Consider the following 25319-nt stretch of genomic DNA (forward strand, 5'->3'; position numbering starts at 1 on the left):
AATTTTGGCAAATCAGTGGGCTAGGCATTATAGCATATATTTAATAATTGCACTGTGTTGGGGTAGAGATACTAGCAAATAAGACATGAATCAAAATAAGAGCCCACTTGAGCACACTAGCTTTTAAAGGCTCCAAAACCAACCCAGAGTGATCAAAGTCAGAAACCTCTGATTTATTGGCCAAGAACACTAATAAAAAGGTACTCATCAAGATACTGTAGAAACTCAGTTGACTTCTATAGCGTCAGGGTTACACCAATGATAAAATTCAAAACAACACCTCAACCCAAAGACAATATGAAAAAATATTAAAATATTATTGACTTTCTTTTCCTTTTTGAAAGAATCTCTATCTTAAAAATCAGTGCTGTTCCAGTTTAAGCAAGTAAAACATAATCAAAAATGATGTTGATACATTTCACATAAGTAGGACCTTTTTCACTTCACTTCTCAATACACTATACCTCAAACAGAGCTTTAGGTTCACATGAGACAAACATAATCATCAAGGTGCTGCACCTTTGCTCAACCTTGAGGCTAATCCTCCCGCATTTGTAGTAGTCTGATTAACTGTCTCCTCCCCTCCAACGTTTGATTTCGGACGTTTCGCATTTCCATCGACGTTCGATGCTTCGGCCTGAACACTTGCAGCCTCCTCCTCTCTTGCCCGTTTACCTACTGTACCAAAGTTGGCCATAGGACCTTCAGACGTACTGAGTTCATTTGGGGTCGATGCACCACTGGTAGCTGCTCTTACTGCCGCATTTAACATTCCAGCACCCAATGATCCTCGCTTGGTGGCAGCGACTCCTCGAATGGCCAACGAAGGACCACCCCTTCCAGCGATATTACTAGTCAACCCAGGCTTCTCCACCATCCTCCCCTCCGCTGGTAATGAATCGATACCCCGCCCGCGACCACCGTGAGCAACACGTCCTATACCGCGTCCAGCTGGGCGCGAACCTCTTCCAAACGTAATAGTAGGAGCTGCGGGTCTGACAGCAGCACCGTTACCTGTCAAAGTCGGGATAGGAGATGTTTGGGGTGGCGTTTCGGTAGACGGAGTGACGGTCGCAGGTGGGCCGGTCACCGGGGCAGCTGCAAGTGTATTGCCAGAAACTGGAACTTGTGGGATAACGGAAGGCGCAGACACCTGAGTCGCATTGCTTGCGGGCGTTGAAGACGTCGCAGCTGGAGTAGTGGCCAATTGCGATTGACTTGCAGCGCTATCTCGCTCCTTGTATTGCGCTAGTTGCGCTTGGCATTTTTTGAGTTGAAGCTGTGTAACTTTCTCCTTGGTCTTTGCCTCGTTGGCGATCTTGATTCTAAGGTCGTCAATAGTGGCCACTTTGTCAATTCTGTGTGCTTCTAGCAGTGCGGCCTCCTTATTTTTGAATTCGATCTCCTTGGCTGCCAGAACGTCGGAAACTGCCTTTTCGACCTTCTCTTGGAGCTGCTTTTCCGAGTAACCAACCGGCGGCGATGAGATGGACGCGGATTGTTGAACTACCGCCTTTTCAGCCTTTTCGACTGCTTCCAAAGCCGCTTTCAATCGTGATTCAAGCTGCTGCTCCTTGACTTGAGCTCCCGCTTCCCATTCAGCTTTCAAGGCAGCTTGTTTTTGTATCAATAGCGCGTTGACTGCCTCGTCAGGCGGAACCGAAAGTTCGAGCTTGAGCTTAGCGATATCGGCTTCTCTTCTCTTCTCACACTCCGCAGTCACTTTCTTTGTCGTATCCTCCATGGCCTGTTGCACCGCCGCCTCTCTTTGAGAGATGGCGAGCGCTTCAGCTTTTTGTAGCTCGTCGCTAGAAGCGGGTGTGATAGTAGGACCTCCATTAGATGGAATTGATGCCAACTTTGCGTCTAATCGTTTGGTGACCTCTGCTTCAATCAACTCTTCGGACATTGGTGCAGGCGGCAGTTGTGATGTATTGGCGGTCAATTTCTTGATCTCTGACTCCAAATTCTGCTTTGCCGCATCAATCTCTTGCTATAAAACAAAGGATCCGATGAGACTGATCAGCTGAGGTGTTCAGATGGCGAGCTGTCAGAAATGAACATCGACTGCGCACCTTCTCGGTAATAAGAGCAGAGTTTGCCTTTGTAAGCGACTATCGCAGGGACGGGAAGAAATGATGAATTGCATGTTAGCGAAACGCGAAGATAGATGTGCTGTGTCATTACACTGACATCAACTGCAGCCTGCCGCTTCTCCATCTCAACCTTTGACTCGTCTATTGCAGTTTGAAGTTCGGCAAGTTGCTTCTTATGAGCAATTGCATCGGCCAGAGACCTTTCTAGGTCTGCCTTCTCTTGTTGAAGTCTTCCAACCTGTAAGTCAATCATCGCTAGTTCAATAAATCGCTTTTCGGAAGTATAGAATAAACCTTTAGACTCATGTAAGCTTACCAGATCGCGTTGTTCTTGAGCTTGGCCTTCTGCTTGTTGAATGGCTTCCCGTTGCGAGCTCAGTTCAGCCTCTGTCACACTCAATTTCGTTCTCTGCTCGCGCGCGAAGGTTTGTAAACGAACAAACCTATCCTGCTTTTCAGCACACTGATGATTATCCAGAGAGCAAATTAGATCAGATGGGGACGCGTTCAATTAAGCTGCTCTCATATCCAGTAGTCGAGAATCACTGACATCTGCACGTAGTCGGGTATTTTCAGCCTCGTGTTGAATGATGCTATCACGAAGAGCTTGCACCTCAGCAGGATCAATACGTTCGTATTTCTCCAATATCTGTTGATTTCTTGCTTTCCATCGTTCGTTATCTTCGGTCAGAAGACTAATTTCTTGCTGATATTGTTGCACGACTGCTTTCACCTCCCGAAGTTCGGTTTCCAGGGGCACTAGCTTTGCATTTGTTTGTTGCAATTTTGCTTCTAGATCCTTAGCTTTGCGGTCCGATCGAACAAACTCATCCCTCAGAGTCGCATTACTTTCACGGACCATATTCAGCGTATTGATTTGATCTAGCAATTGAGTATACTCCGAAGAGGATACATATCCTTGTCGAGTGCGTTCCCGCTCCTGAACAAGAAGCACGCCACGACATCATGGTCATCAATACACGTCGAGATTACGAGGTTCAGAACAGTAAACCATTGGAAAAGATGTGAAGGGTCATGATGACATACCTGGTTCAACTCGGACCGAGTCTGGTCCAGGTCCTTTGAGGTATGATGTAGTTGCTTTTGCAAGCGTTCAGATTCATGTTTAGCCAATGATAGCTGGTTTTGAATCAAATCGTGATTATTTCTCAAGTATCTGATCAGCCCGCGTAATTGCTGAATCGATTGTGTTTTGTTTTCGTCAGTATCTTCCAAAGTGCTTTCTTCGGCTGCGTTAAGCATACCAGCCGCTGAGTTGATGGAGTCATTAGAAATTTGGGCTGCTTGTGAGCTGACGGATTCCAAATGCTCATGCAGCAGGGTGTTTTGCTTCCTGAGATCTTCACATCTACGTAGAAAAAGGAAAAAAAATACACATTGGCCCCAGATCGACATGGCTGATATATCCAGCTCGAAACAAACCTTTCTGAGAGTCCCTCAATTTCTTTTGCGAAGGTAACTTTTTGCTCAGCCCAACTAGCTTCCGATCCTAGCAACTTTGCATTGGCGGTATCGGCTGCAGTATTTGCAGCAGTAATCTTGGCCCGAGCCTTGTCAAGTTGCTCTTTAAGGGTCGATAATTCGTTCAACGAGATGGCGTGATTCTGTACCTCAGCCTGATATCGATTATGATTCTCATTGGCTAGCGCTCGTTGCTGATCACCCTCGGCTCGTAGCTCGCTTTCTCGTGCTTTGACTCTCTCTTCAATATCCTGAAGACCCGTTAACGTCGATAGCAAACGTGCCTTTTCGGTCTCGAACTCGGATCTTTGATTGTCGAGCATTTGCTGCAACTCCTTATTGAGAGCAGACGCAACTTCCAAGTTCTCGGTGAGCTTCTTGGTTTGCTCTTCCAACGTAGCAAAAGCAGTCTACAACAGCAAATTTTCTCAGCTTTCAATATTCATCATGGCGGTGCAGAACATAGAGCGAGTCACAGAAAATCCAAGAAGTGCAAAGACCTTACCTGTTTTTGTGATAAGTCGGCCTCTTGGGTAGATTTGTACTCATCGTGAGTGGATGTGAGTGATACCAACGCAGTCTCTGCTGTTTGGGCAATAAGTTTAAACTCTTCGACATTCTGTTTGGCTTTGGCCGTCTCTTCTTTGGCAGCTATCAAGTCGCGTCTGTAATAAAACACATACGTAAGGATTGGTTTAGCAAAGGAGACCCGAAAGGGAATAATGATTAGCTCACTTCAATTGAGCGTTCTCGATCTCCAGCTTCTGCTGTTGACTCAGGGTAGAGGCTTGGGCTCCATTACCGTCACCTGAGCCTTGACTTGTCGATGTATTAGATACTCCGTAGCGCTCATAGACATTCAATCGATCTTCTTTCATGGTAATTTGGCCAGAAAGCTCCTTGACTCTGGCTTCCAAATGCTCTTGTTTGGTCTGTGCGACAACGAGGTTTTCCCGAGCAGCAACATAGTCACCACTCTGAGATCACGAAAGCAGGTGGCAGAGGCAAGTGAAAATTTTGCAAGGTCAATCGGGTGAGAGCATTTGTTGTACTTTTAGTTTCAATTTTCCAAAAACTCACCAGTTTATCTATTCGCATTTGGAAGTCTCTGTTGTCCAACTCTCGCTGTAAAGTGACTTGTTTGAGACTTTCAGATTCGTTCTTCAACTTATCTTTTAGTTCTTGACTGGTCGCATAACCAAATATTAGTGCATCAACGAAAATCAAAGAGGGTTGTGACACTTACACTCGGGCTTCCAGCCTAGTAACCTGATTTTCTAGTCGGCGTCGGCCATCAGAAGAGTTGCGTTCCAACTCGCCTTGCATCGAACGCATGTTCTTCAAGATACCACTAATGCCATCTCGTTCTCGGATCAAATTACCGTTTTCGGCCGTCAAGCGACTTTCCACTCCCTATGACGTTGGACGTAGATTAGAACTGAGGAATGAGGTTGCTTTGGAGCAAACGCGAGGTCAATCACTCACTTTCCAGACCTCTTTCTCTGTGGTGAGGGTATGCACTTGATGCTGTAATACTGTACATTGTGTCTTGAGCTCAGTTGCACTTTCATTCGCCTGTGACCAATATCATCGCATCATTCATAAGCTTTTCCTCAAGACATTTTCAAACATTAAGAAATACCTGATGAAGCCGCATTTCATTTTGTACGAGCTGCTCTTGTAATTTGATACTTGTCTTGGTAAGACTCTGGATTTCCTGTGTCTGTAAAGCACTTGTCTGATCGATGTTTCTGTGACGCTCTGGTATACACGGCATGAATGAGGAATGGGGATAGACCATACAGGATTGATTGAGTGCGAAGAGTCAACTACCACTATCACAAACACGACATACCGTTGAGATACTCAATCTGAGCATTAGCTTTGGCTAGCGATACCTGCGCCTGAGAAAGATCTGAACGGGCTCGATTCAAGTCTTCGTTAAGTCGTTTCGAGTCAGCTCCGATCTCGGTCTTGTAAGCTTCGAACTGGGCATGAAGCTCTTCAAATTGCTGATGAGACCCGTTCATTGACTGTTGGCCATGGCCCTGGTTGACATGTGAAGCCTCAGATGAGAGGTTCGTTTGTTGCGATTGACTCAACATACGTCTCAGCATGTCTCTTTCGCGTGACAAGGCCTCACTCTTGCGCTGAGCAGATTCCACATCGGATTTTAAGCGAAGAATTAGTTCATGAGCCTCTTCCACCGCTTGTTTCGCGGCTTGATCGTCTTCATCTTCATCGTCACTCATCGCGCGATTCGCTTCTAGTTCTTGCAGCTTGGCAGTCAATTGACGAGCTACTGCTAACAATTTGAGATTCTTGTGCTGCAGCTCGGCAATATCCTTGAATGTGACGAGATCATTGGAGAGGAGGGGATCTTCTGTCTCATCCTCGAGGTTGATGTATCCGTTTCTGGCTTCATTGGCCAGGTCATCCTCATCTCCATTCAAACCGCGGCTGTCTCCACGATCGCGAATCGTCACTTCTTTTGTCAAAACACGGACTTGCAAACTCAAATCCTGTAGTTGACGGTTCGATAGATCATGATCACGTTGAAGGCCCTTGAGATCGAGGAGACAACTTTCATATTTGCGTTCAGCCTCTTCCTTCTGTTCAATCGACGTCGTAAGCTCCGTGGTTAGCTCATCTAACTCCAGTCTGATCCTCTCGGCTTCTACACGTTGTTGTTGAATGACTGGCGCCTTTCTCAAGTTCAAAGTATCAGTAAGCATACCGCTTTTATGAAAGGTTTAGAGAATAAAAACTAAAATTTACCTTGTCTTGAATCTCACCCATGATTGTAGCTAAACACTCGCTCAAACGAAGGTTCTCATCTTTCGATTCCGCCAATTGCTCTTCAAGCAACATCTTTTCGGTGTATATCTGAGTAAGACTCTTGCCGCTCCGTTGGAGATTATTGACCATGGCAGCAGCTGGACTGAGTCCATTACGCAGAGCCGAGCCATTCCGTAGACGGTTGAGTGGAGAGCCTGGGGTGGCATTCCCAAGGTTGATGTCGCCATTCGAATGTCCTTCATCTGGGAAATCGTAACCAGGGGTTTCTGATGCAAGCACATTATCGAGAACACTTTGGTTTTGTGCCAGTTTCTTTTCTAGCTCGTTGTAACGCGCTCTTTCTCGTCCCAATTCTTCGTCCAAGGCTTTCTCCCGCTCTTCCAGTTCTGTACGCCGAGTGTTCCATTCCGATTCAATTTCTTCCATACGGCGACCTCGATCCTTATCGCGCTGATCCATTAATTGTGTAACTCGCTTTTGAATCTCGATTTCTGATTGGAAAGCGGCTGCCTCTTCAATATGCCGGTGTGAAAGATCTTTGAGTTTCTCGATGGTTTCATTGTGGTGCTCCTGAAGGCTGGTGTGTTGAGTGTGAAGGGCGGTATTAGATGTAGTGAGATGATCGTGGGCGTGGGTAAGTTTGTCTAGCTCCGTTTGAAGACGAGATATTTCTTGGTGCTATGAAAAGGTTAACAAGCATGTTATGCAGCGGGAAAGGAGTATCAAAACGGTTTAATTCATTGTGCACACATTCCATAGCGCCATACCACGCAATTAGTTTATATTGTGGCAATTCCTTTACTCTAAAATCCTCCATAGAAAAGGAGAGAATGGTGATCTCCAGAAATCTCGACGTACACTGTCAGTCCTAAATTTTTGCCAGCCCATTCGAGATTCTTCTAATTCTTTCACATAAAAGTCCCGATCAGCGCTGACAAGATTGGAACTAGACTCGAGAGCCTGAGCCTGTAATCGGGCGACTCGTTCAGCTTCTTGAGAAGTTGCGAGGGTCGTCTCCAATTTTCGAATCTCAGCTCTGGCCATATCCAACTGTTCAGCTTTCGATTGCGTTTCAGCTGGGGGTAAAAAAATACCATCAGTATGATTCTTTATAGACATCAAAGCCAGTGGTTTCTAATTCACATAGCTAGTGACTTACCTTCTAAATCAGCATACTCCTTTTGACTGTCTCTGACCACTTCTAACAAGTCATTTTTTTCACTTTCTAATTTTGAAATTTTCTCTTGAGACTCTTCGTTACTTCCCGTCCTTGTCTTCAGTGCTTCTTTCAAAGAGTTCACTTCCTTGAGGCTGGCATCAAGTTGAATTTGAAGGTTCGATTGATTTGAAAGTTTTGTTTCCAGTTCAAGTACGCGGCCGTTGGACTCGTTGAGATCGGATTCTGATTCGATCTGAACCCGTTTGAGTTCAGCTTTGAGTTCATCTAGCTCTGTCTGTAGCGCAGAGACGATCGAATTAGAGGTCGCGTCCATCCCATCGCCATTCACGCAAGCTACTGCCGGCTGAGGCAAATCTGAATCCTGCATCGCCTCGGACATCAGACCATCCACACTGGCCGATCGAGGTATGTATTGGTTCCAGGGAGAGATCTATCAGTGTCAAAAGAAGATAAACGGGGAGATCGAGCCGGACGCGTTCCGGATGAAAATGTGTAGGATAGCGTCAATTGATTAGAGATGCAGTCCAAGTTCCAGGCAGGATATAGTTGAAACGTTGTCCGATTGAAGAGGATAATTTGAGAGAGGAGATGAGTATAGTGATTGTAGTGAGCTTTGTTGGTGAATGGGATGAGTCAGACTCAGACTCAGAGTGGTTCAAAAGGGCAAAGTCATAGAAAACTGATCAAAGGTCGTGATACAGGTGTGTCACAAAGGTGTGGTTGTACTAAATACTTAAGTATACATATCTACATGACGGTTGACCAAACTTGAGTCGGCCTTTCAAGTCATTGCTCTTTCTTTGCCTTGTTCTCCGTATATCATGAAAAGGTCTCAAAGCCTCACATCACCTGACAGCGAGGACGCAAAACCCGAACCCTTCACAGAAGTCAAAGGGCACTCAAACATCAGCGGAAGGCATAGGCTTCAAGTGTGATGAAATGTGGCCGGATCATAATTGTATGTTTGATGCGGCGCATTTCTCGTGCGGCGCATCCAGTCTTGGGTGTGCGCCTTGAATTGAAAAATGGTGCACATCACTTGAGATATTTTCTTTGTCATACCAACCACTCTTGATTCTTAACCCTTCAACTCATCTTCCTAATCAAAACTATCGAAGTAAATATTCCAATGGCTCAAGGATTCAAACCCAAGAAAGTTTCATCTTCTTCCACAAAATCAACAAAACCACAGGCCGTCAAAAAAGGCGGTAAGACTTTCGTATCTCCATTCGGTTTCCTTCGGATTGATCATGACCTGACTAACTTCTTTTTAGGACGTACTGTGGCACCCGTAAAAGGACCAGCGATCACTCAAATGTTACGAAAACAAGTATGTACTACGTTATTCTCACATAATATTTTTGCATTTTATCACATTTTTCAACATAGTTTAGTAGGTTTATTGATAATGGTCATTTTTGCTCTTTAGAAAGTTTCAAGAGATGTGACAACTCAAATCGAACGAACGATTGTATCAAGATCAGTTGGCAAACTATCAATCATGAAACCTATAAAAGATGCAGAAGAAGCTAAAAAAGCTCAGGCCAAAGCCACTTCTCATGTCAAAGCAAGAGCGACCACCAAGATTTGATCACCGATCCAATCAATCTTTCCATCGATATATACCCAGGGGCAAGCCATATAAGACCAAAATGCCATATCGCAAGGATCGAAGGGCTGCAACAACAACAACACCTTCACGACCAAAGTACTATGCAATCAGAGACTCGGTTTCACTTGGGGTTGGCTACACTCAAATATGCGATCACTCGGACTTGATTCAGTGTCAACTTCTCTCATGATGCCTTACTTCGAGATGTTTCCACCTTATATCTGTCAAATCTGCATTGACACATGCTATCTAATTAACACGACTTCACTTTCCATCTTACATGTTCTCGAGAGGATTCATGATTTTTCTGCAAAAATGTAATATCTAACCTACGTAAACAATTGGACAGAAACCCATTCGCAAGCCATGAAAACGAGCATATACTCTACTCCCCCGTGCAATATAGTTTCTTGTACTGTCTGGGCACTGGCCAACATTTATATCACGACAGGCCCAATCGCCCATCCTTTGACACTTGGAACCCACTTCTGAGTTGTCCTGCTCCTCCAAGCCAGAGGACTTATCCAAAGTTTTGCCAAAAAAACAAGGCATGATGTCTATAGCTCATCTTGACTTCTCTCATTTAACGTTAGTGTGCAAATAAATGATATACTTTACATAATAAGATGGCGCTGCTTTGGACCAATTGGATGAACATAGTTAGGGACTGATAATACGTGTACAATGCTTGCCTTGAAACAAAAAGGCATATACTAAACTCAAGATCAGCCGATGAGAAATGACCAGCGAGACTCGTCGAGACAACTTGCGTTAGGCGAGTCTATAACTTATAAGCCCCATTGGTTTCTGTATGTATTTTGTCAAAGTAAGGCTGAGCCTGAGCCCATCCCGCAAAACCGGAACCTTTGTAGGAAATCAAACCAGAGAAATAATCATCAGCTCAGGTAAAGTACGAGTTAGGGGGAATTGGTGAATGAACATACCGGTAGTTTTATACGTAAATTTAGCCTCATCTTCACCAACCACGATCGGACGAATTCCTCGACCGACAGCCGCAGCATCAGCCAAGAGCTGGATACGACAGAGGCTTTCAAGCGAGATGAACCACCACACCGCTGCCTCAATACTTGGACCTGTCGTTAAAAGTCCATGCTGATAAAGGAAACCCCAAGAAGATGGTCAGAATCCATTTACAATCGGTAGATAGTATAAATCAAATGATTTCCTGATGATGTGTTGCGCACGTTTTGTAAGATCACAGCCTTCTTATCCCCCAAGGCCTCTGGAAGAAAGGACCAAGTCAATCGCGCAGTTTTCAGAACGCCATTTTTATCGATGGTGAGTATGAAGAAAACTGACCAGCGATTCTCTGGCCTTCCTCATCAGCGAGGGCCACACCACCGAAACCCGTGTATAACCCCAAGTCGTTATGAAATGCACAAGCATCCTGGGTAGTTATGTCAAGTCTGATATGCAAGACGGGTAAGTATGAAAGCGAGGTAATCTGAGGAATATGTCGATATGTGCGTACTTGATGCCAAGGGTTGAGAACGCACGCCCATAAAGGCTGTGACTATGACATGCGGCTTCGACATCCGGTCGAGCGGAATGAATAGCATGACTAGATGGAACAAGATCAGTCAATATCCTGACAAGCTTCTATAAGTTGTAAATAACTTACTGGATCGCAAATGCAGCCTTGATATTCGATAATGGTAAAGACCACGAAGTCAGCAGATAGTCTCAATGTTGTGAGCTAAATCAGTATGGGTATCCGTTACCTGATTGTAGAGCTGCCTGTCTGGCTTTCCCCCGGCTACAATGTCACCGCTTGGGCTGATCAAAAGTAAGTCCGAGACTGTCATTTGGGTAAATGCAATACCGAATGGATTGACCCTGGCCGTTTGATGCGATCGATCGTGAATATGAATAACTTGATCGTAACGGAAAAGTACCACTGCCTCACCAGAAGTGATCCTTGAGAATTGGATCTCTCAAGGTTAAGTGACCTGCAACACCCTCGTCCAACCCATACTAGAAAGGAGCAAGGATGCAAGATTCATCAATGAGAGGTCGATCTCATCCCGAGACCGACGAAGCAGACACAAATCTCACTTTTCCAAAGATTCGAAATGCTGCAGCCAATTTGCCCAGCTTGAACTTGCGCTCTTCCTCTTTGTCATCGAACGTAGGTGGTAAAATAAATTTCATAGGTTTCGCGTTCGGTTGAACTTTAGTTTGCTCATCGCCCGTGATGGCTTGGGTTTTGGTAAGCTGTTCAGTTTCGGTAATGCTAGGAGACATGTTTCGAGTGGTTCAACAATGAGAGGTTCTATGGTTTGGAGTATTGCGCAACGGGAAAGAGAAGGTGAGTTGTAAATGGTAAACTGGTTAAAAGGAGACACCTGTCATACGTTCGACATAAGATTTGGTCATCAGATCCATTAAGTTTGACGACTATCCTGGGACCTGCTCCCTCTTGGCCCCTGACTTGGGGGCCGAATGTGCATACTCACCACAACAGCTTGTCTTCAAGGGCGCGGCTAATGACCACACCATAACGTCCCAGCTTGGGTTTTATTTTGAAAGTTGGAGAATTTTATGTAGGACATTTCAAGTGTTTTGTAAACCAATTCCTTTATGGCAATGGTGCAAAGATATTCAGCTTGAACGACGGGAACACGACTCAAACAGCGGGCTAGCGTGAGCATTGATTGATTAGATTGAAATTGAAATTTTGAGACTGTTTCTATTACATTTAAAGTATAAGGGCACTTTTGCCACATCACTACCGCTTGATGACATTTTTCGTTTCGAAAAAAAGAAGCCAGAAAAACCATCTCATAATGCAACCCCCGGGTCAAAAACTTCGGGGTAAGCTATCCATATTTGGAGCCAAGGGGAAGATTGTGAGCTCATGCATACAGGTCACTAAACACCGTAAAAACACAGGCCAGCGTTCAAGAGGTCAATTATGATTCAAGGCCAAGGATCATCATTCAGACAAAAATACGCACTCTTCATTTTCTTGCCCAAACTGAGCTCCACCTTGCGCACCAGCACTCGGTGCATTGCCCTCGCCCTCAGGGAATTTGAAAGAGCTTCCAAAACTTCGGCTCTGTTGTAAATTTGTTGAAAACATCTCATCTAAGGAAATAGAAGGCACCATATGTTAAAACTATTTTCGAGACACGCGTTTTCAAAGGGGCTCCAGACCATTCAAAGCCACTTACATCGCCTGATATCTTGATCGGATACCGACCGGCGAGCGTACTTCATAGCCTCTTCAAAGTGACTGACGAACAAGAAAGATTGCGGTTAATGAGAGACTCAAAGGATTGCAAAATTTTGGGAACTAACGCAGCGGTGATCTCGGGTACTGGGTCCTCCTCTTCGCCAGCGTCCTCGTCCATCTTCGCATCACCTCCAGTCACCTCAAGTTGAGCTTCTCTTTCACGGCGCTCTCTGTCCTTTTGCATGTCTTTTTCGATACTTTCACGAATTGCTAGCTTAGCCGCCCGCTGGCAAATTTCGGTAAGATCGGCACCAGAGAAACCATGAGTAGATTTGGCCAAGAATGTCAAGTCAATAGAAGGCGCTAGAGGCGACCTCTTCAAGGCAGCCTTCAAGATCGATTCCCTAGACGTCTCATCGGGGAGTGGAATGTAAATCAATTGATCCAATCGTCCCGGTCGCAGCAGAGCGGGATCAATTTGATCAGGTCTGTTGGTAGCACCGATAACGAAAACGTTCTTCTTTGCGTTCATTCCGTCCATCTCCGTTAGAATCTGGTTGAGGACTCGATCACCAGCACCTCCAGCATCACCAGAGCTACCTCCTCGAGCTTTAGCAATTGAGTCTAACTCGTCAAAAAACATCACACAGGGAGCGGCTGCTCTTGCTTTGTCGAATACATCTCGCACATTGGCCTCTGACTCACCAAACCACATAGTGAGCCTAAAAACGATAAAGGGGACGGTTCAGTATGTTGTTGTGGGCTGAGCATAAAGGTGACAACTGACAGTTCAGGTCCTTTGATACTGATGAAATTGGCCTGACACTCGTTGGCGATGGCTTTCGCGAGGAGCGTTTTACCGGTACCAGGAGGTCCATAAAACAAGACACCCTTACTTGGTGACATACCATACTTGAGGAACTTTTCGGGGTGCTCCACTGGATATTGAACAGTCTCCTGAAGTTCTTGTTTGACTTTTTCCAACCCACCGATGTCGTCCCAAGTGACTGACGGAACCTCCACAACTGTTTCTCGCAAAGCAGATGGATTGGAGGTGCCCAGAGCAAATCTGAAGTTGTCCATCGTCACTCCGAGTGAGTCTAATACTTCAGCATCGATCGTATCTTCGTCGAGATCGATCAAATCCATTTTTTCTCTGATCTGCTGCATAGCCGCCTCCGAACAGAGAGATGCCACGTCCGAACCCACGTAACCATGGGTGTCGGCTGCTATCTTCTCTAGATCAACATCCTCACCGAGTTTCATGTTCTTGGTATGGATGCGTAGAATTTCGAGTCGGCCTGTAGCGTCTGGAATACCGACATCAACTTCACGATCAAATCGACCGAACCGACGCAGCGCAGGATCGATGGAATTGGGGCGATTGGTGGCAGCCATCACCACAACATTGGATCGAGCTTTGAGACCATCCATCAAAGTCAGGAGTTGAGATACTACTCTACGTTCGACTTCTCCATTGGTCTATGAAAGAAGAAAGTCGGGTCAGTTTAAAGAGAGACAAGACCAGCATGAGGGCTTTTGCCTACCTTTTCTCTCTTAGGGGCGATTGAATCGATCTCATCAATGAAAATAATTGCAGGTGCGTTCTTCTCGGCTTCCTCGAATGCTTTTCGCAAGTTACTTTCACTTTCTCCAGCCATCTTACTCATGATTTCGGGCCCATTGATCAAGAAGAAAAATGCACCAGTCTCGTTGGCGACCGCACGGGCCATGAGAGTTTTACCAGTTCCAGGAGGACCGAACATAAGAATACCACGAGGGGGCTTGATACCGATACTCTTGAAGAGTTGAGGATGACGAAGCGGTAATTCGACTAATTCACGGATCTGGGCCATCTGCTTGCGGCATCCCCCAATGTCGTCATAACCAACGTCATTGAGATTTCCCTCTTCGTCTTCCCGTTTGATTGGGTCGCCTTCAGTGTGGATGACGGTGTCTTGTGCAACGATACAATACTCAGCGGGATCAGTCTCTACGACTTTGAATTCAACTGATCGGGAGGCCCCGCGAGCAAGGAAGGAGTCTCCTTTTCGGAGCGGTCGGTAAGCTGTAGTAGATACGCGATCAGTTATCATTTTGAGTCAATGTTCGGAATATGTGACGATGACTTACCCTCAAGGAAGTATGGCTTCAAAAACACTTCAAATATATTCCCAGTAAGGCCTTCGACGGAGTCATCGAAAGGAAGCACATGGATCCGTTTGCCGTATTTGATGTCGTGACAAGGGTGCACGTTACACACGTCTCCTAATTTGACTCGCAAATTGTTACGAGCGACTTTGGATAGTCGTTGATGACGTCAGCTTCGTCTCAGGAAGACAAATTTGAACCCAAACCTACCCTTGTTCATCTGGATCTTGCCCTCGTCCACATCATCACTGCTAAGTACAATCAGGACGGTATCTTTGCGTTTCTTTCCACGGACAATGATGGTGTCACCCCTGAAAAGCGAGAGGATCTCCATCGTGGCTGGATTGAGGGTGGCAACTGAGTTATCATCGGCGGTTGATTCGTCGACCTGATGACGTCAGTCATAGAATCAATTTCTCGCTATCCAACTAAATCCAAGCAAAGTGAAACGAAGTTGGACATACAACTAAACGATTGGGACTGGTGAGAAAAGATTTCAAGAAAATTTAGATTCGATCACAATGACGTCAGATCATCTTCCATTCAGTCACAGGGTGGCACGGAAGCTGTCTTTTGGTGGGGTGTACTAACGATTTCTTTGGTCTCAGGATGGCTATGAAGGGAATCGAAGGTGGCGTGAGCAACGGCGATATAAGAACATGAAACTGAAAACCACAAGACGATAAGTGACTCACCAGTAGCAGGATCTTGATCAGTGCCAACGAGATCTTTTTTGATGGATGGGTCTTCTGACATGATAAACGGATATGATATTGATGGGCTAAGGAAGAAAACCAGAAGTGAATATAAGTGTCTTGGAAACTGATGAGTTATTGGAAGGAAGTGAATCGAATTCTTACAATTGACAAGTATATAAGTAGTAAATGTATGTTAGGATGGATACGAAGGCAAGTGGAACAAGTTGCAGTGGACTATTATTAGGTGCTGACGCGTTCCCTTTAAACCGCAGTCGATTGATCGATTGACCTTTCGATCACGAACCTTGGACAGATCTGTGAAACAGCACTTTACAGCTGAAAATCAGATACGTTCACGCATCTTTACACGATGCTGTCAGTGTGACATCCTTATGAAATGTCTTGAAATGTCTACTTAGACGAGAACACAATCTTTCACATCTCTGCAGATCACTTGCCTCCAGCCAGAACACACCACTCAACTCGAAGCTGAAATGCCAATATCTGAGCCTATCTCATGGACCATTTCAATCTTTTTGTTGCATGTGCAGGGATCAATCGTGACTATTGAGCTCCTTTTAAAAAGACTTCCCAGGGCCAAGACAACACTGGGGAATAAGTTGACTGGATCAAATTACCTATAATCTTGAAACAGGACTATTACATCTGCCATGGTACCCTTGATCTCCAAATCCATTTTCAAGTTTTACTTAGTTTATCTGTGACATAGAGGTATCAAAAGGGAAATATCTTATGAGACACAAAGCAGATCTGACAGCAAATTTTGTCCTCAAGATTCAGTTAAGACCCTTGCGCAAAGGTCTGAGACCTGCGGTAAGAGGACGACGTTCTCAACAGCTCATCAAGTGAAGTAATGTTCGTGTGGGGGTTGAATTTCTTTGATGTGCCGAACAATCTAAATGCTATGTCAATAAGTTTGACTGTATACCAAAATCTCAAGGACAAGGACATATCCGTGATGTCAGAGGCTAGAGTGTGCGTGGAAAGATTCATACATAATCATGGGGAATGATGGTTTATCAACTGGTGTTCCATTTCACAAAGTCTAGAAGTAAGATGATTTGATTTGATCTCGAGAAACGAGACTGAAATGCTTCTGGTCTCATAGTGAATGTGACCGATAAAGTTACATACATAGGAAGTCGGGGAGTGATATGGATATGATAAGAAGGCTGATGGGATATACCGTTGGCCACTAGGATTCAACTACATAGTTTGACAGTTGCTCGCACCTGTTCAGGGTGAGCAGACGGGCTCAAGTAAAGGTAAGTAGTAAGAGATGGGGGCATTTGCAAAGACCTTTCCCCAAGTGATGAGGGATATTTCCTTCGAGGAATGGAATTGTATCAAGCATACAAGCATACGCAAACATGATGTAGGTAAAGATACGCGAGGAAAGCTACAAAGTTCTGTGTGTACTCGTCAAACAATTCAACAATCATTGGAATCAAAATGACAAAGTGATACAGCATTATCTAGAGAAAGAGAGTTGAAAGCCCTGCAAAACCAGAGAGAATGGCCCATCCAGCAATTGGAATAGGCAGATGAGCGTCAGAATGATGAGCTCCTGAATGACTGGCGTTATTGTGACCTCCGTCGGCGGTAGCTAAAACTCCTCCGTTTGATGCAGCACGTGGTGAGCCATTAGTAGACATGCTACTTCCCATACTGTTCATCGAAGATGTTCCCTAAATGCAAGAAAATTGTTAGTAGGAGGTTCTGGGACGTTTGATGACCATCTTAAGTGAAATTTACTCACGGATGATGTTTGAGGACTTGGGCTTGATGCTACCAACAGGACAGATGGAGCAAGGATAGCACAACCAATGATGGAATATGAAAATAACATGATAGAAGCGTATTTCGGGTGAAAAACGATGATGAGGATTTGGATTTGTGCTGGTTGAGTATTGCTTTAAGTCAAACGCGCAGCGTTGAATGAAAAAATTGACAAATGAAACTAGTTAATAATAAGTTGATAAATTATGATAGTTGAAAGGTGAAGTACTTGAAGGCGTATGGTGTGGTGGAGATAAACTTACTATCAACGATAGCTGTGGTTTATAAAGCCTTTGATGAGAGGGAAGCTAGTTGAGGTCATTTGAAAGTTCGACAGTGGCTGCCTAGGTAGCTTGAACAAACTGGACACCCATTTCCGTAGAGAGAACGGCGGCTAATTGGGATTTTTGCGAGACGGGCTGGAAGCGATGAACCAGGCCAAGACACGCACATTGTACAACTCTCTGTCATTCAATAAGATGGGACCGGCTATGATTTTGCATCCAATCGTATCTAATCCATAATGGTCGACAATCAGACACAGACTCTGGTTACCGACTGGATGGCCGTAATTATCCTGGTACATCAGTCCAACTCGTTTTAAATAGAAAGTGTATATGCAATAAAGCAAATCTGCACTTTGGAAAAAATCAATGATGGAGATTGTACAAGTTGTGTGCCTTCGCCTGGTTCATGATCTGGATCTAGCCAGTCTCGCGAGAAAAATCACAGACAGCCGCCGTTCTCTCTACGGAAATGGGTGTCAAGTTGATTCAAGCTACCTAGGCAGTCATGGATAGACTTTCCAATAAACTCAACTACCTCCCCTCAACGCGCGAGGACTATTGCAAAGTTGCATTGCGATTGCATTGCGTAGGGGCGCAGTCATCAATGCACGCATTGTGTATACGGCGCAATAAAACGGGGTAGAGGGGGAGCGCATTGCAACACAGTACTTTCGCAATGCAACAATGTAACTCAACCCAAGTCCAATTCTCGTGTGGCTCTTTTGACCTTTGCGAGCTTGGTGCCGCTTGTGAGGAAAGTATGTAGAGGGTCAAAGGTAGAATTGCGCTCAAATAACGCGCAAAATATTCCCGCAGGAAAAGCGTGAAAAGCGCGCAACAGTTCAAAAGAAATCGCTGGCGAGCCGTTTTGCTCTGTTTTGCTTTTTTATGTTTCGTTGCGGCCATACGCCACACAGTGAGGTAGCCCTTAACTTAACCAAGTCTCTATTGGACGAGTGATCCTATCTCGACTAGAAGGGCACAAGATCCATCGGCCTCATTTCGGAGTTCCCTCTCGTCAAAAGGTTTATGAACTACAGATATCTTCAATAGTACCATTAGCGGGGTTCAAGTTGGCCACAAAGTGCCTAAAAATTGACGTACTTTGGCCTCCTAGCCCTTCAAGATTTCTGTCTTAAAAAATCAAATTAACCGGAATCTGCTTCCCAGATGGGGCTTTCCAATAGTATAGTCTTTTTCAGACATATTTCCATCTTCAACCCCAATAATAGACACGATAACAGGATAGAAGGGAAATAACTTTAAGGGAGTCCTGAAGCAGAGAGGATCCTACGGCTAAGGAGAAATAATCGGAACTGGGAAGAAGGAAAGTTTTGCGAGTCCTATAACATCTTTTTATCAGGAGCAGGAGGTCTGAGTCTACTAAAGCATCTCCAGTACACGACTCCGTAGATTGCTTTACTTTCTCGATACAGAACCGGCGCGCACCTAGGGACATTGATACCTGGTCCGATCTCTAAGATGACCAGGATCCTTGAGTTCATGGACCAACGTGATCTTCTTCGTGCCTCGTACGGGTGATGTTCATACATTCCCTTCTCCATTTCTGAAATGCTTTTACCCGCTACGATCAACAGTTCCTCTGATTCCAATCATTACTTCATACGTCTTCGAGTATTCAACATTTGGTCCTTCAATTTATCGCTCAATTTTATTTGTCAAGTTTATCTGACCTCAAGCACTACTCAACCAGCTCAACCTCAAAACCATATCATCAACTTCTTCCCCAAATAACTTTTATCATGTTGTTTTCATTCTCCGTCATTGGTTGTGCTATCCTTGCCCCATCCTTCCTCTTTGTAGCATCAAGCCCAAGTCCTCAAACGTCATCTGTGAGTAAATTTGCAAACAATATGATCATCAATTCTTCTACTAACAATTCTCTTGTATGTAGGAACAATCTTCAATGAACAGTATGGGAAACAGCACATCTTCAAATGTCTCAACAAAACACCAGGCCCATCAAAGCTCCCTGGCAAATACAGATGGTGACGAAACAGATCATGTAAGCTTTCCTTAGGAACGAACCCTCCAATCTATCCATTAACTTGACACGCGGAATTGATCTATCTTTGAACACAAACAGGGAATCTCGTATGACAACAATGCAACTCATTCCTCACCCGGGACAGTGGGACGTGCTGTATCGAATGAAAGGGTTTTAGCTACCATCAAAGGAGGTCGCAGTGCTGTAGGAGCTCGCGGTGGAGCTCGTGGTGGAGCTTATCGTTCTGATGCTCATCTACCTATTCCCATGGCTGGATGGGCTCTTCTATCTGTAGTTGCTGGTATATCAAGTCTTGTTCTGTAGTTTCTTGTAGTATTTTTCTCAATATATTCTCATGATGTTTTAATTGTGTGAAGAACGAGCTCACAATTTTGTACCTTTCTTCAAGTATTTTCACATTTCATGCGTGTGCTTCATAGAAATCAATTTGAGTTGAACTCAGAGAAAAACCACTATTCTTGTCTGATCAATGATCTTTGAAAACGGGTGATCTCTTGCTCTTTACTTTGACTTGAGCATGCTTGGTCACCTTTAACAGGCGTGTGTGATTATTAAACCAGTGAAATGTCAGTGGCCAAGAGTTTATCTCACCAAGCCTTTATTTTAAACCCATATCTCTTCCCTCCTTTGTATGTAGGTAATTTCGCTGACTGAATCGAATAGTAACGCAAGAATTTTTCAAAAAAAAGCTTCTCGAGCATATGAAAGATGATTCATCAACCGTGTTTTGTGGTGGATGCAATGATGGTCACAGCAATTGTTGAGATGAACAGGTTTAATAAAAGTAGCATTGGTATCTTTATTGACAAGCTTCACACTGACAAATAGAGTGGAAGGGATGGTGGAAGCTCGAGCGACGAAGTTTGTGGCATGCCTGGTATTGACTCACTTCTACAATTTTCTACAATTTTTATCTATAAATTGTTCTTTTCCAGAAAGTGTGTTGTAGTAATCAATGAATGCACTCGGTGGGCTTGCCTAGAAAAGCGGGCAGGTATGTATTCGACTCGGAGATTTAGTGGGGTACCATGTTTGTCACTGAAGTTGGAGCAATTGGCCAATCGGGCACACCTTCAGAGAGTGACCAAACAAGGCATCGGTGCTTATAGAGACTAAGGTTCCCCCTTGAAAGTTCAAGTTCAAATCAAATCAAATTCTATAAAGCATGCGTATAAATTATATATGTAGAGCCTGAGGAACATGGGCAGCGCTAAAAACATGTATGATTGATCATCAAACAATTAGGAAAGTCTTAAAGTGCTGATCGCAATGGGACTCATGTTACAAGATAAATTATAGAGCAAGAGTCATCAACCCAGCTAATCCGGAGAAGATGACCCATCCAGCAATAGGCCCGGGTAGATGAGCATCAGAATGATGAGCTCCTGAATGACCGTTTTCAGAATTGTGACCGCCAGTACTGTGACCTCCGTCAGAATTGTGACCTCCGTCACTATTGTGACCTCCGTCGGTGCTGGCTAGGTTTGTACTGCGTCCTGATGTACTAGGTGTATAGTGAGATCCATCTGATGTATGAGACATTCCCTGTTTGTATTTAACCATATGTTAGTTTCTTATACGAAAGAAAACAATGGAATGAGCTGTTTTCTGAACAAAACTTACATCATGAATGTCGTCACCGTCTGCGTGTCCCGGAATACCGTTATGGCCTGTCATTTTTGAACTACTACCGCTTCCCATTGAACTGCTTCCCATATTGTTCATCGAAGATGACCCCTGAAAGCAAAACAAAAAGTTAGCAAAAAGTTCGGTAATGGTCTAGGTATCAAGTATGCTCACTGATGAACTTTGAGGACTTGGGTGTGATGCTACGAAGAGGGCGGATGAGACGAAGATAGCACAACCAATTGCGGGGGATGAAAATAACATGATGTGATTTAATTGAGGGAGGGAGTTGAAATTGATTTTTTTTGTTGTTGCTATGTAAATTACTACTTGGTATCAAACGCACAGCGTCTAATAAAATTGACAAATAAAACTGATAGTTTATTAACTGGGGTAATAATTATAAATACTTGAAAGTGTATGATGAGGTAATGGATGTAAAACGTTTGTTGACGAGATGTGTGGTTTATAAAGCTTTCAACGAGGAGCCTAGACGGCTTGAAATAAGTATACAGTCAATTCCGATATAGAGAATGGCGGTGATCTGGGATGTTTCTCACCAGACTGGCTAGATCCAGATCATGAACCAGGCGAAGACACACATCTTTGACATGGATCAGATCAAAACTTTGTAGCTGTCCACTTGTTATCAACAGATTTTGAACTAGTCACGTGTCCCTCCCGACCTTACTTTCTGTTTCCAGTTCGTTTATGTGGTTGCTTTTTTTACAAATGAATAATGTATGCTTGGTGTGTATTGGTCTGATACATCAGTTCCTCTGTTTTTTTACGGTCATGGGTTGTTTTTTTGTTGGTATTGATTCGGATCTTGTAATTGATATTTCATGTTTTCATCGCTGGCTCAGGTTTTCAAATATTATGTATTGTCAGCTTCGCTTGGCCCGGCTTTCAGCCAGGCGAGATCCAACCATGACTGGTTCTTATTTCACAATATACTTATGCAGAGTTTTCCTCAAACTCGCTTGAAGTGGCTCGGGTCAAAATGATCACAGCTCTCGTTGCGAGACAGAAAATCTTTGCCAGTTACAGTCATAGTGTCTCGCCTTTCGTGAAGGAGGTGATCAACAGGTTTTCATAAATGGATAAGCTCCCTCCTCTTGAGAAGCCATCAATGATCAGATATATAAATGGGTGTAACCCAAGCTTTTGACCAAGCAACAATATTAATCCCCGACCTTTGATCAAGTATTGCAATAATATCTGTCCCAAAAAACGTCGATCAATATTCTGCTCCGTTGATGAGTTGAGCGAGATGATGTCAAGAGGTGTTCCCTCGTAAGTTCATGTGAGTAAACTGCTCATAAAATATCTGGTTAACCTCAAGGATGTTCATTTGACAAAATTGACTGCGACAAAACTGCCAGGAGCTCGACTTGAGCCGCCTTGTCATGAAAATTTCACAACGTTTAAAAGCAAAAGTGGAACAAGCCATCAATTATGATACTTCGGCTGAAATTATTTTGGATCAAGTCACGGCGCTAATCAAGACATGGTAATATCACGCGTTTTCCAACAAAAAGAAAATTATCCATCAATAAATAATTTATTTATTGAAGTTCAACTGATTCTGACTTTCTATAAAATACGTATGAAATAAATATATGAAGAAAGCAACATAAATAAAACTACAAATTTTCTCAAATAATCTTTCATCAAACAATCAATAAAAATACGAAGATCACAAGTATCATATAATGTGTCTCATAGAACAAGAGTCAAAAGTCCAGCAAGTCCAGAAATCATAATCCATCCAGTACTAGGAATGCTTAGATGAGCACCAGCACCATGAAATCCTCCGTGGCCTCCTTCAGTAGCACCTAAGATTCCTGCGTTTGATGCAGTACGTCCTGCTGTACCAGGTATATATTGTCCTTCTCCTCCACGATACCCCTATTTGTTTGGTAAGAATGAGTTAGTTTCAAGATAAGTGATTAAAGCAGTTTGTCAACAGCTTACATTATAACCCTCGTCGAATCCGGGGTAACCTTGGTGACCTGCGATTCTCGAAGATGATCCATAAGGATAGGAACCGCCTCCCATACCGTTGATGTAAGGTTGACCAGGCTGTACGCCGATCATACCGGGTTGTCCGCCGATTATACCGGGTTGTCCGCCTATCAGACCAGGTTGTACTCCCAGCATGCCAGGTTGTCCACCTATCATACCATATTGCCCTAATCCGTTCTGTGACTGAATGAAGAACGGTGTCAGTAAAATTTTTGATAGTTATTTGATGTGGATACGCTTACATATGGTGTTTGAGGAACTGGGTGCGATGCTACGAAGAAGACAGATGAGAAGAGGACAGTACAACGAATCACGGAAGATGAAGAGAACATGATAAAAGTCGGGTTTCGTAAGGAAGTTGCGAGTTTTGGAATGAAGTTGATTGATTAGACAAATATTACTAGGAGTCAAACGCGCAGCGTTGAATAACGAACTTAGATAAATAGAGCAATTGAATGAATTATTATTAGGAAGATTAAAGATCGAATACTTGAAGACGTCAGGATTAATGAAGCTCGAGAAAAAGTGACAATTAAAGATGATAGTTGTAGTTTATAAAGCCTTCAAGAAGAAAAGAGGTAGGTTGAGTTTATTAGAAACGAAAGTTCGTCCATGGCTGCCTAGGCAGCTTGAACAAACTGAGATTTTTATCGCCAAAGTATCACTGCCAGCTACATCTCCACCGACCAGGCGAAGAAACTGAGCTTGTACGATTTCAGATCGGTGCGTATTTTGTTGTAGCAAGCTGCATCATCAATACTTTACCACCTTGGCAGGCCAACATACCATATGCTACAGGGCTGACATACTCGAATTAAGCCGCGGCGCTGGCCAAGTAGCATTGATCATTCTCATACCAACAGCAAGCGGCATCTCAATCCAATTGCACTGGGATACCGGCTGCACAACAGTTGCAGACAACATCATTTTTGATGAATGAACCCTTTCGCAGCTTACAAAGTAAGTATTACAAAGTATGATGTTATACCGTATGAAATATGAGGGTCGGGTCAACGAGAAGTGGGATCATGTGTGCATACACTAACACGCCAGGAAACCGAAACTAATGACTGGGATATTTGGAGCTTAGCCTTCATGAGTGTGGTTTCTTATTCATCCAAGACTTGATGAAATTGGTGGCTTTGGTCAACAAGAAGTGGGCACATGTGAGCATATTTACATGGGAGTGAAAACCAGTAGCTGATATATTTGGAGTTCAGCCTTCATGAACGTGGTTTCCTGAATCCTGATCGATAATTTTCAGCCTCGCATTGCAAAACCTGAAGTGTTGTCGACGCCAAGTCAATCCCGCATTCAAAGCCCCGGAGGAAACAACCTCAAGTCATGATTCGCGGCGTGATCTGAGCATGAGCAGCTGATCATCAATTTCAAGAATGTCTCATTTCTTGAAGTTCGATGGATCTTTGCTAATAGTGCTGCACGTCTTCAACCACTCCCAGAAGTAGATCTTCAACACAATGATCTACAATCAAACAATGTCTACTTTCTCAATCTTAAAAAACCCATTGCTTTTATTGATAAACCTTTATACAAAGACGAAACCATTTCAACTATAATTGCTTTTCTTTCTAAAAAAAAATTCAATCCTATTCTAAAGAGCATTTTTTCCACCTCAGATCTACACACACACCACGCACACATCTTGCAACCAAAGCAAAAAAAAGAACCAGACGATCTCGAAACAGAACCAAAAAAAAATTGAAAACATAATAACACAACATTCGAATACAGAACTGATCTCGAATCAAACAATCAAACAAACAGAACATACACACACACACACACTATACAATAGATTTAAAAGATTGAAAGATGTTTTGAAAAGAGAAAAATTGATCACGATCCTTATCTATGTTCGAAATCCAATGATTTTGATAAAAGTGAAAAGATTATTTCTTAAGCAAACAAACCAAAAAAAAGCCAAACTTTCTTAATCTTCTTCTTCTTCCTCTTCTTCAACAATTGCAACTGATTTAAAAGCTGTCGCGCTTCCACCTGAATTACCACTACCTCCAACACCTAGAATTGTACTACCACCACCTATTCCAGCATACCTACCTTCACCAAGTACAGATGAACCAGGTCTATTTTTCATAAAAAAGGCATTATGACCATTACTATTATTATTGTTACTACTACCACTACTACTACTACTGATCTTGTCAAATGAAATCGGTGTTGATGGTTGTGGTTGTTCAATCTTTCTTTGAGGCGCTGCTATTGTCACTGGTTGTGTATTATCACTAACAGAGCTACGACGATGAACAGTTTGACCTAATCCTCCACCATATCTAGCACACACATCATCTTCCTC

General features: G+C 43.7%; 8 protein-coding genes across 8 annotated transcripts; 2 read left to right on the top strand and 6 right to left on the bottom strand.

Moving 5' to 3' along the window:
- Positions 1 to 418: 418 nt before the first annotated feature.
- Positions 419 to 7936, bottom strand: MELLADRAFT_86802 (Hypothetical protein; the record flags this gene model as incomplete). The annotated part of the gene is made up of 18 exons (XM_007404049.1): positions 419 to 441; positions 520 to 1993; positions 2076 to 2114; positions 2194 to 2334; positions 2413 to 2559; positions 2647 to 3036; positions 3144 to 3465; positions 3540 to 3988; positions 4084 to 4243; positions 4314 to 4555; positions 4659 to 4764; positions 4825 to 4991; positions 5064 to 5153; positions 5221 to 5339; positions 5434 to 6283; positions 6357 to 7055; positions 7236 to 7453; positions 7537 to 7936. The coding sequence occupies 18 exons, from the start codon at positions 7934 to 7936 to the stop codon at positions 419 to 421; spliced, it is 6036 nt and encodes a 2011-aa protein (XP_007404111.1).
- Positions 7937 to 8686: 750 nt separating this feature from the next.
- MELLADRAFT_86803 (uncharacterized protein) lies at positions 8687 to 9148 on the top strand (the record flags this gene model as incomplete). The annotated part of the gene is made up of 3 exons (XM_007403502.1): positions 8687 to 8765; positions 8832 to 8887; positions 8987 to 9148. The coding sequence occupies 3 exons, from the start codon at positions 8687 to 8689 to the stop codon at positions 9146 to 9148; spliced, it is 297 nt and encodes a 98-aa protein (XP_007403564.1).
- A 599-nt stretch (positions 9149 to 9747) lies between these two features.
- On the bottom strand, positions 9748 to 11472 carry MELLADRAFT_70404 (uncharacterized protein; the record flags this gene model as incomplete). Its single annotated transcript, XM_007404048.1, has 9 exons — positions 9748 to 10033; positions 10114 to 10282; positions 10375 to 10412; positions 10490 to 10596; positions 10662 to 10751; positions 10812 to 10828; positions 10912 to 11026; positions 11097 to 11164; positions 11246 to 11472. The coding sequence occupies 9 exons, from the start codon at positions 11432 to 11434 to the stop codon at positions 9951 to 9953; spliced, it is 876 nt and encodes a 291-aa protein (XP_007404110.1).
- A 358-nt stretch (positions 11473 to 11830) lies between these two features.
- On the bottom strand, positions 11831 to 15452 carry MELLADRAFT_46318 (cell division cycle protein cdc48; the record flags this gene model as incomplete). The annotated part of the gene is made up of 12 exons (XM_007404047.1): positions 11831 to 12061; positions 12148 to 12277; positions 12364 to 12425; positions 12491 to 13087; positions 13153 to 13847; positions 13913 to 14433; positions 14499 to 14663; positions 14727 to 14904; positions 14981 to 14996; positions 15108 to 15129; positions 15212 to 15297; positions 15377 to 15452. 11 exons carry the CDS (start codon positions 15270 to 15272, stop codon positions 12046 to 12048), a joined length of 2463 nt encoding a protein of 820 aa, XP_007404109.1.
- A 1258-nt stretch (positions 15453 to 16710) lies between these two features.
- Positions 16711 to 17084, bottom strand: MELLADRAFT_101054 (uncharacterized protein; the record flags this gene model as incomplete). The annotated part of the gene is made up of 2 exons (XM_007404046.1): positions 16711 to 16923; positions 16995 to 17084. The coding sequence occupies 2 exons, from the start codon at positions 17082 to 17084 to the stop codon at positions 16711 to 16713; spliced, it is 303 nt and encodes a 100-aa protein (XP_007404108.1).
- A 1980-nt stretch (positions 17085 to 19064) lies between these two features.
- On the top strand, positions 19065 to 19633 carry MELLADRAFT_58423 (uncharacterized protein; the record flags this gene model as incomplete). The annotated part of the gene is made up of 3 exons (XM_007403503.1): positions 19065 to 19154; positions 19217 to 19327; positions 19409 to 19633. 3 exons carry the CDS (start codon positions 19065 to 19067, stop codon positions 19631 to 19633), a joined length of 426 nt encoding a protein of 141 aa, XP_007403565.1.
- Positions 19634 to 20623: 990 nt separating this feature from the next.
- On the bottom strand, positions 20624 to 21220 carry MELLADRAFT_86807 (uncharacterized protein; the record flags this gene model as incomplete). The annotated part of the gene is made up of 3 exons (XM_007404045.1): positions 20624 to 20875; positions 20954 to 21067; positions 21131 to 21220. The coding sequence occupies 3 exons, from the start codon at positions 21218 to 21220 to the stop codon at positions 20624 to 20626; spliced, it is 456 nt and encodes a 151-aa protein (XP_007404107.1).
- A 1458-nt stretch (positions 21221 to 22678) lies between these two features.
- Positions 22679 to 23316, bottom strand: MELLADRAFT_58425 (uncharacterized protein; the record flags this gene model as incomplete). The annotated part of the gene is made up of 3 exons (XM_007404044.1): positions 22679 to 22867; positions 22934 to 23167; positions 23227 to 23316. 3 exons carry the CDS (start codon positions 23314 to 23316, stop codon positions 22679 to 22681), a joined length of 513 nt encoding a protein of 170 aa, XP_007404106.1.
- Between the last annotated feature and the right edge of the window lie 2003 nt (positions 23317 to 25319).

Source organism: Melampsora larici-populina (genome assembly GCF_000204055.1).
Source record: "Melampsora larici-populina 98AG31 unplaced genomic scaffold MELLAscaffold_1, whole genome shotgun sequence".
NCBI lineage: Eukaryota > Fungi > Basidiomycota > Pucciniomycetes > Pucciniales > Melampsoraceae > Melampsora > Melampsora laricis-populina.